Source organism: Limanda limanda, chromosome 1, assembly GCF_963576545.1.
Source record: "Limanda limanda chromosome 1, fLimLim1.1, whole genome shotgun sequence".
NCBI classification, from domain to species: Eukaryota; Metazoa; Chordata; class Actinopteri; order Pleuronectiformes; family Pleuronectidae; genus Limanda; species Limanda limanda.
The window spans coordinates 33,836,307-33,845,578 of NC_083636.1; the positions used below are offsets into that span (position 1 = coordinate 33,836,307).

Genomic DNA, 9,272 nt, shown 5'->3' on the forward strand with positions numbered 1-9,272 from the left:
GCCGCTGCAGGACGGACGCCAATAAGAGGGAACGCGTTTTAACAGGAATGCCGATATTGTAAAAAAAAAAAAGAAAAACAGCAAAAAACCGGCAGCAGGAAAGCAGAGAATGCGCCTCGGTCAATTAAGGGACTCACCCGAGTTGGTTCGATTCGACTAATGTCCGAGAGCCAGCGAGACGCGCAGAGGTGTCCGGTGCGCGTCAGCCTCTGAAGAAAATCGGTCTCTCATGCAGCACTCCTGAAGATTAATGGAGAACATTCTCGCCTTCCTCCTCCGGGCAGAGTTTTGACCAACAGTTCCACCAAAAGGACTGCAGAGACTTCATCGGCAACTTGTCAGAGAAAAGGAGTGGATACTTATTTCTGCAGAGCCGAAGGAGGAATTTCCCAAAAAACTTCAGATTTGAGTTTCTCCTCCTTTTTTTTTTTTTTTTGTTTGGTTTCCCCCTGCGCGCAGCCGTCCCTGCTGTTAGAAGCAGAGCTCCACATCCAGCTAGTCCCTCTCTACATCTGTTGCCTGCACTTGGATGAACTTCCTGATGAGAGATCCAATCATACAAGGATCGAGTATGGCATATCATCCGTTTATACCTCACCGGGGACCGGAGTTTGCCATGAGCGCGATGCTGGGCCACCAGCCGCCGTTCTTCCCGGCCCTGGCTCTCCAGCACGGCGGCTCCCTGTCCCTGCCGGGCGGCCTGGGGAAGCCGATCATGGACCAGCTGATGGGAGCCGCGGAGTCCGGCCTCCACTTCTCCTCGCTGGGGCACCAAGCCGCGGCCGCCCACCTCAGGCCTCTCAAGACCCTGGAGCCCGAGGAGGAGGTGGAGGACGACCCCAAAGTTCACCTGGAAGCCAAGGAGCTTTGGGAGCTCTTCCACAAGAGAGGCACCGAGATGGTGATCACCAAATCCGGAAGGTGAATAGACTTTTTGTGTCTGCATCAAAAAACAAAGACAAAGCTAATATGCAAAAGCCTGTTGTAGTTTATATATTGACAACTAGTTACGGATACATTTATTTTTTATAGACATGCATGGGTATTTAATTGAACACGTGCCACTTGGAGTTGAATGTATACATCTGGGTAATAGCTTATTTTCATTTACTGCTCTCAACCCTTTATTTAAATAGGCTAAATTACCCTTTTTTTGCTACTTGCTTGTCCCAAATATGTCATGAAGATATGAGTTTAATTCAACTATTATATATTTGCATCATAACTTAAAAACAAATCACAACAACTGACTATTCACATGTAGGAGAAAAATAGAGATTGTGTTCACATCCTAGAAAATCAGAGATGACCTGTTCAGATGATTGGAAAAAAAGTCTCAGCTCTGATAATATATATTTTTTATTAAAAGCATTTATAAGGGTTTATAAGCCTGAAATCACTGTATAGCCTCCAACCTCGTGGATCTATACAATATTTTTTTTTCTCGCTTGCTAAAGCTTTTTTTAATCCCATTGTTCATTTTCATGCCCGGTTTGTCAAAACTTTACGTTGACGGATTAATGCAGTGAAATGTCAACTGTGAGTGTGTGCAGCTCTGACTAGATTATTGTCGCCATCACCACAGTGACAGTATGGCTCATACAAAGATGGCTGCTGTGTCTGCGCGTCAGCCTCTCAGGGGATTAAAAATCAAGACACCATCCACACAGCCTTAAAATCAGGTCTTATGTACTAATTGGGGATTTAGTGGAGGAAGAACTCGCTGCTGTGGAGTTGGGTCTAATTATTTAATGCAGAATGGTAAACACCTTTTTCAGCTGACTTATATTTAGGAGACAATTTAAGGGGCAAGTAAGGCAGCAACACAGCATTTATTAAACTATTACTACATGATTTGAGGTGGTTTTAAGATTACAAAAAGATGCATTTATATATTTATCTATGTTTTGGTTCATATTGGTGAATTGTTTTATTTTAGCCCCCACATCATGTGTATTTGTTCTTCCTTCTGCCACAGGCGGATGTTCCCCCCTTTCAAAGTGAGGTGCACTGGCCTGGACAAGAAGGCCAAATACATTCTCTTGATGGATATAGTTGCAGCCGACGACTGCAGGTACAAGTTTCACAACTCCCGCTGGATGGTGGCGGGCAAGGCCGACCCCGAAATGCCAAAGAGGATGTACATTCACCCGGACAGTCCGGCTACTGGCGAACAGTGGATGTCAAAAGTCGTCAATTTTCACAAACTCAAGCTGACGAACAACATCTCGGACAAGCATGGATTTGTAAGTTCAACTAATGTATGTCAAATTTTCCTACCTTTCAAAATACCCTTTTAGCATATAGACCCAAATGTGTTGATTGTGCATGATGATGGTTTTATTCGCATGTGTATTTTTTATCTGCAGCATGATATTTATTGATTTACTATTTATTAATTAGGGAAATTTTACCATTTAAAAAATATTTGAAATGTTATTATTGTAAGATATTTTTAGAGCTGCATGTTAAATTATTATGGCCTACTTATCACAATTAAGTAGGTCTGTAGATTTATATAAACCCTGTATATAATTACACACTGCTAAAACTGTTTAAACCTTTTATAGAAATGTTTGTACAATCAGCTAAAATAATTCCCTGGATGTTGTCATTGTATATAAATACATATATGTGCATTTATTTGATAGCATATAATCATTTATCAGATTTATTTGCTGCTAATGATTTAACTCCTGCTGCATGATTCAAGTTAACATTTGAAGAAAATGCGTATTGCAGCCTAAGGGCGAATAATAACGACCGTACTAAAATGTCAGTGTTACATAAATAAAACGCTAATGTTTTTTTTATATTGTCTTTTTTTCCTCCTTCCTGGTTGTGTGTTGCAGACCATTCTGAACTCCATGCACAAATACCAGCCTCGGTTTCACATCGTGCGCGCCAACGACATCCTCAAGCTCCCGTACAGCACCTTCAGAACGTATGTTTTCCCTGAGACGGACTTCATCGCCGTGACTGCGTATCAAAACGACAAGGTAAGCACAATGACTGTTGCCCCCCCACATAAGCTAAACGTCATGTGCTGGTTATGTACACGCTTCGTGCGTATTGGTCCGTGCCATGCCTGCTCCCCTCTTTCCTTAGCACTGCACCATTTTGTTGTCATAAAATATGAAAGATGTCATATTTGTTGGTGCCTGTGTGAGAGTGGAGGGTCTTAATGGGGGGTTGGAGGGGTGGGAGGAAGATGAGGAGGGATGGGCAATGATGTTGCTGCCTCCGGTAGGAAATTAATAATTCCGGAGGAATGTAATACAGGTTATCTTCCTTTTATTTAATCACGTGGAAAAGATTTGGCACAGACCCAGACTCACTCTCTCTGCTTCTGTGTGTGTGTGTGTGTGTGTGTGTGTGTGTGTGTGTGTGTGTGTGTGTGTGTGTGTGTGTGTGTGTGTGTGTGTGTGTGTGTGTGTGTGTGTAAAGCTAAAAGGGTTGGGGGTTGTGAGATGTAGAAAAAAAGAAGAGGGGCAACAATGTGCGGTTGAATGGAGAAAATGAAAAAAAAAGGGGGTGGTGTGGGAAGGGAAGGGGTGGAGGGACGTTTTGGCTGCGTCAGGCTGGGCTGCATGGTAACGTTTTATTCCCTGTAAGACATAAAAATAATGAAAATCATCTCCTCCAGTCTTTGATATTGTTGGGAAACGATGGCACACACCGCCTCCCCCCTCCTCCAAAGAGAATTTGGTTAAAAACTGCCAGTGTTGGGAGAGAGGAAGTGTGGGAGTAAAGTTTAGCAACGTTTTTAAAGAAAACAAAAAACCAAAAGGGGATATTTCACCCACAGGATAAAAAAAGGAATCATGCGCTCTGGTGCTTTCCATTCTGTTTGTGTTTTACCTGCAAAGCTGGCTGAAGTAGCTTTTGCCTGCAGAAGACAACAACACCGATAAACCTGCAGGAATTATCCACAGCTTTAGAGCTTGAGGTTGTAACAAATAACGAGAACGAATGAGAACAGTGTGAGAAAGTGTGAAATTCCAAGTTGTTGGTATTTACACCCAATCCTGTCCTTTGCAGATAACCCAGCTGAAAATTGACCATAATCCCTTCGCCAAAGGATTCCGTGACACGGGCAACGGGAGACGGGAAAAGAGGTAAGACAGTGAAAGTGCATGTGAAGAGGAAAAAAAAAAAATTCCAGATGTCTTCAGATTTATACGTGCAGACAGCGTGTTCTGGCGTCATAGCCTTTACGTTAACCCACAGGGAGTCTGGCTCTTCACAGTTTCTAATCAAAAAAACCTTAATAGGCTGGAGTTCATTGGGATTCTTTAAGTTTTATAGCAGAAACTGGAAGCTTCAGTTTCCAGTTAATATTTTGAATTATACCTTCCCTCAAAACCCTGACACTGTAAGATATATATATATATTGGGTTATGTGCCAAAATACTGTGAATAGCCTACAGCTAAACCAATAGGACTGTAATAGTTTTTTTATTCTCACCTGCTGCAAAGGTGAGCCAGTCCTATAGGTCTCCAGCCTAAATAAGCCTGCACCATTCCCCCTGCTGCTGATACTGTTTCTGACCTGCGAGCTGTGGCCACCTACTGTAATAGGGCTAACATGAGTACTACTCCCGCACAGGAAACAGCTGGCCCTGCAATCCATGCGCTCATACGAGGAGCAGCAGAAAAAGGAGAACGGGGCTTCAGACGACTCCTCCGGGGAGCAGGCTTCCTTTAAGTGCTTCGGCCAGGCCTCGTCCCCCGCCGTGTCCACCGTGGGGCCCCCACACCTGAAAGGTAGGCTGGCGGACCCCACAGTTAGTCACAGAGGTTGTGTGTAAAGTCGTAACATTTTCCTTTGTGCCAAGGGTTTTTTTGTTTTTACGAGGTATGCAGAGTGAGAGTAAACTTTATGAATGTAAAGTAGTTATGGCCGATGAACCACTTCTAATATGAGCTGGTATTTTGCCCATGTGCAGTGTGGAAATTGCATTGGCTGTCTTGCTGTATAGAAATATATATGCTCATTAAATATTGAGAATATTTTATGTACAGTAGCAGGATCTCAGTTGGCTAAAAAATATTGTATATGCAAAATCACACAATGAAAAAGAGGATATGAACTCCTACATGCATCATTTTTTACTAGATATTCAAATATTACGGAAAGTAATGGAAGTTTCCGGTTAAATGTTTTATTGTTAAGCTGACTCAGACTGTTTGGCCCCTAAATAAATGTCCTGCAGCTCTATTTGTTATTCTACAACTGCATATGTATGATAGTGGGAGATATTATTTTCATGATTCACCGATGTGCATATACAGTCAACTGATATTCTTCTCCCCTCTCCTGCTTGGTGCAGATTTCTGTGACAGCGACGAGGACAGCGACGACGAGAGCAAAGATGGACACACCAAGGACGGTCCGGACTCCAGCAAGATCTCCACGACCACGGAGGACGGGAAGGACCACGAAGCGAGCCCGGCCAAGGGACATGCCTTTGGCAGCAGTGACTCTAGCAGCAGGGTGAGGGACAGCGGCCCCAGGACTGAGAAAAGCCAGGCGGACTCTCGGCAGAGCCCCATCACCGTCATCTCGAGCACCACCCGCTCCGGAGAAGACCTGAAGAGCCCCGGCCTGGAGCAGCCCAAAGCGGACGAGTGCAGGTCGCAGATCAGCAAGGACAGCTTCATGCCTCTGAGCGTGCAGACGGACAGTCCGCACATGGGACACAGCCACATGCACAATTTCGGATTTCCGACAGGCCTAACGGGACAGCAGTTCTTCAACCACTTAGGGGGCGCGCATCCCTTTCTTTTGCACCCCAGCCAGTTCAACATGGGGGGCGCGTTCTCAAACATGGCCGCGGGCATGGGACCACTATTGGCAGCGGTGTCCTCGGGAGGGGTGAGCGCCATGGACACGGCGAGCATGGCATCGTCGCAGCAGAGCATGACGGGAGCGCCGGGCCTGCCCTTCCATCTGCAACAACACGTCTTGGCATCGCAGGTAAAACCTGTTCTCTTGTGTCTCATCACTGCACTCACAGCTTTGCGTTAAACACATGTTGCGTGGTATGGCGCAGCAGACTGAGGCCTGTGCAGACTGTAAAGCCAGATTTAATGGGCTACGTCTGATATATGAATGCCTTTAATGTCCTTCTTATCATGTCTGTGTGCGTTCAAACACGAGTGGGTGAGAAAAGACAGAGATAATGAGAGGGTCTGTTTGCGCATGTGCGTCTCTGCGCGTGTTTGTTTATTTAGCCAAAAGAGGTTCAGAGTGAAGTTAGGTGACTATATTTGACTGTTAAAGACTGAGCTTGGTCACCTCTCTCTACACTGTTGTTTTAGATATTAGCCTGAGAAACATCACCTAAGCACCAGTAGAGATCACAGTGCAACAACAAGGTGTTGGGCAATATTCTCCCTTTTTTTGATATGGACCTCATTAGGTGTGTTTTGGCGTGTTAAAATGCCTCATTGGCTCAAAGAGGGAAACAACATAATGTTTTATGGACAAAAAAATGTGTCGTTTTTTCCGCTTAGCCCCTTTTTTCAGAGTAGGTCCCACAAGTGCAACTCCCGGTGTTTGATTGCAGCAGGAGATTTTAGAAAATTCTTGAACGGGCACCAAAAGCTGTTTGCACGCCGGGCCAGCTTTATCTGCAGAATATGTTTGGTTTGGGGCCGATTTGTGAGAAAAGGCCTGTGTGAATGGAGGGACTGAGACCGGGGTCGGTATTTCCCATATCAGATCTGCGTTTTGGACCAGGTTTCGGAGTCCATTAGCCAAGTGTCAGACGGTGCCACTGGCTTTGTAACGATGCATTACTAACGTTATTATGCATGACGAAAACCTTTACATGGGACAGTGGAAGTTAGGCCCGCAGCACTCCGGAGCTTTACTTTTTTACGCATTTGTTCCACGGTATTTGCGTCTGGTGAAGCTGTTGCACCCCACGCAGATTCAGTCTATATCCACCATTTTCTGTGCATAACATGTGTAGCCTACTCTGACCTGTGTGTTAATATTGTGTGTTGACGCCAGCTCGCACTCCGAGGCTCACTCTCTCTCTCTCTCCATGTCTCCACAGGGCCTCGCCATGTCCCCCTTCGGCAGCTTGTTCCACTACCCCTACACGTACATGGCAGCGGCCGCAGCGGCCTCGTCCGCCGCCGCCGCCGCCTCCTCCGTGCACCGGCACCCGTTCCTGAACGCGGTGCGGCCCCGGCTCCGGTACAGCCCCTACTCCCTCCCCATGACGGGCCCGGACAGCACGCTGCTCCCCACCGGCATGCCCTCCATGGCGGGCGTCGGGGGCGACCTGAAGGGGGACGGCATGGTCCCGGCCAGCCCGGTGTCCGCTGTCACCCTGGATTCCACCTCGGAGGTGACCGGCCACTCCAACATGTCCTCGGTGTCCATGTCCCCAAAAACTTGTGCGGAGAAAGACGCGGCCAACGAGCTGCAGAGCATCCAGCGCCTGGTCAGTGGACTGGACTCGAATCAGGACAGGGCACGGAGCGGATCCCCCTAGGATTTGTTTCCCCTTTTTATTATTATTATTATCATCATTATTTTTTTTTAAACACACACACACACACACACACACACACACACTACCACCACCACCTGCTTCTTCTCGTTTTGTTGTTCTCTCATGAAAAGTGTTGACGGTGAAGAAGACAAAACAGTAGGGAGACACTCTTGAAACTCTCATGACTAAGAAAACTAAAAAAAAAAGATGAACTGATTGACGTTTTAGTTTCTGAAATGCACTTTGGTTAATACACATCCGATATGTACATGTTTTTTCTATTTTTTTTTTTGTCCTCTTTCTCTCTTATTTCATTTTCTCTTTGTTAAATTAAACACTTCTATCCTGTCATTTGAATACCGTACAAGTATTGAAACTGAAAAAGTTGGCATGGGTGTGACTTAACAGATTTGGGGAGAAGTTGCTGCTGTGTCCCGTCTCCCAACTTTATTGTACACGAGGAGAAACGTGTTTTTAATATGCACTCTGAATTGATTTGACTTGTTTGAATTCTCTATCAATTAATCTACCTTTTTTTTTTTTTTTTTTTTTAAGAAAAGGAAAAAAAGAAAAGACTGCTGTATTTTGTTGTACACTATTCATTGATATATTGGCCAATTGTTGCATGCCCCAAAAAACCCCAACGAATGTTACTTTTAAAAAACTAAATAAATTAAAACGAACGAAAAGTAACTCACCACATTTAATTTGGTTAAGGATTTGAAAAAAGACATTTATTTTTTCCTTGATGCCATTTCAGTATCAGAAGAGGCCTATCCACGACCCAGGCATGCGGAATTTACGCCAATTGTCAAAGGGAAGCAGAAATTTAAATACAAAAAAAAAAAAAAAAGTGAAAGGTAGTATTGATTATAGGTGTACATAGGGATATATAAAATATTTATGTAATTATTTCATATTGTTATTGCGTGTAAATACAACGGAGTAGTTTGTTTCTAGGGATCTGTTCTTAATTTATTGTCGTTATACCTGTGTAAAGATAGTTTGTGGGCTATTATCCTTTTGTTGCCATCTGCATTTATACCCCCCCCCCTCTCCACCCACCCACCTAAAAAATATGGACTTTATTCCCCCCCACCCCTCAAAAAAATATCCACTGATAGTTACTCACACTCATGTGCCATTGTATTTTCACTTGTTGTCCCTGTGTGTGAAGTGCTACTGTTTCAAAACGAATGGGAAAAGCGACGACGCACTGCACCAATGGCTTGAAAAAAAATATTCTTATTATAATTTTTTTTAGAAGACAAAAAAACAAAAAAAAAAGACAAGGAGGCGTCGTTGGAGTGTGACAAAGGTGGACTATTTTTCTGCTATTAAAAAAAAGAAAAAAAGAATTACTTTGCGAACCTGGTCGTGAAAGTGCCGCATAATCGAAAAAAATATGAAGGTTTCTTTTTGTGTTTCTTAAGTTTGTCAGTGGGTTGTGTTGTATTGGAGTTATGTCTAGTTTACAACATCAACATCGTGTTCTTGAAAGTTTCAATAAAATAATATTGAAATGCCGGTTCTTTAGTGTGTGTTCCTCGCTTGATCCCACAATAAAATGTGGGGACTAATTGCTGGCTGCAGAAGCTGTCGCCTGCATGCGCCACTTCAAATTGGCTGATTTAGGAGCATCCAGCAAATAGACGGTTTCTACGAGAGCGAGAGGAGAGTCTTTCCAGGCCTATGTTCCCAAACTCAGCAAGACCATGTCTGCCTGATCAGAGAGTGACAGACCCCCGAGACCCCCCCCCC

At 44.4% G+C, this 9,272-nt stretch overlaps 1 protein-coding gene across 1 annotated transcript; it reads left to right on the forward strand.

The window, feature by feature from the left end:
* Positions 1-426: 426 nt before the first annotated feature.
* tbx3a (T-box transcription factor 3a) lies at positions 427-7,511 on the forward strand. Its single transcript, XM_061075653.1, has 7 exons — positions 427-921; positions 1,979-2,261; positions 2,853-2,999; positions 4,042-4,118; positions 4,610-4,767; positions 5,334-5,980; positions 7,068-7,511. Exons 1-7 carry the CDS (start codon positions 530-532, stop codon positions 7,509-7,511), a joined length of 2,148 nt encoding a protein of 715 aa, XP_060931636.1. The 5' UTR covers positions 427-529.
* Positions 7,512-9,272: the final 1,761 nt, after the last annotated feature.

Coding starts and splice junctions, on each gene's coding strand:
- tbx3a (XM_061075653.1), top strand. CDS start 530: ATGAACTTCCTGATGAGAGATCCAATCATACAAGGATCGAGTATGGCA. Junction 2,262..2,852: donor GATTTGTAAGTTCAACTAAT/GTATGTCAAATT, acceptor TGTGTGTTGCAG/ACCATTCTGAACTCCATGCA. Junction 4,119..4,609: donor AACGGGAGACGGGAAAAGAG/GTAAGACAGTGA, acceptor ACTCCCGCACAG/GAAACAGCTGGCCCTGCAAT.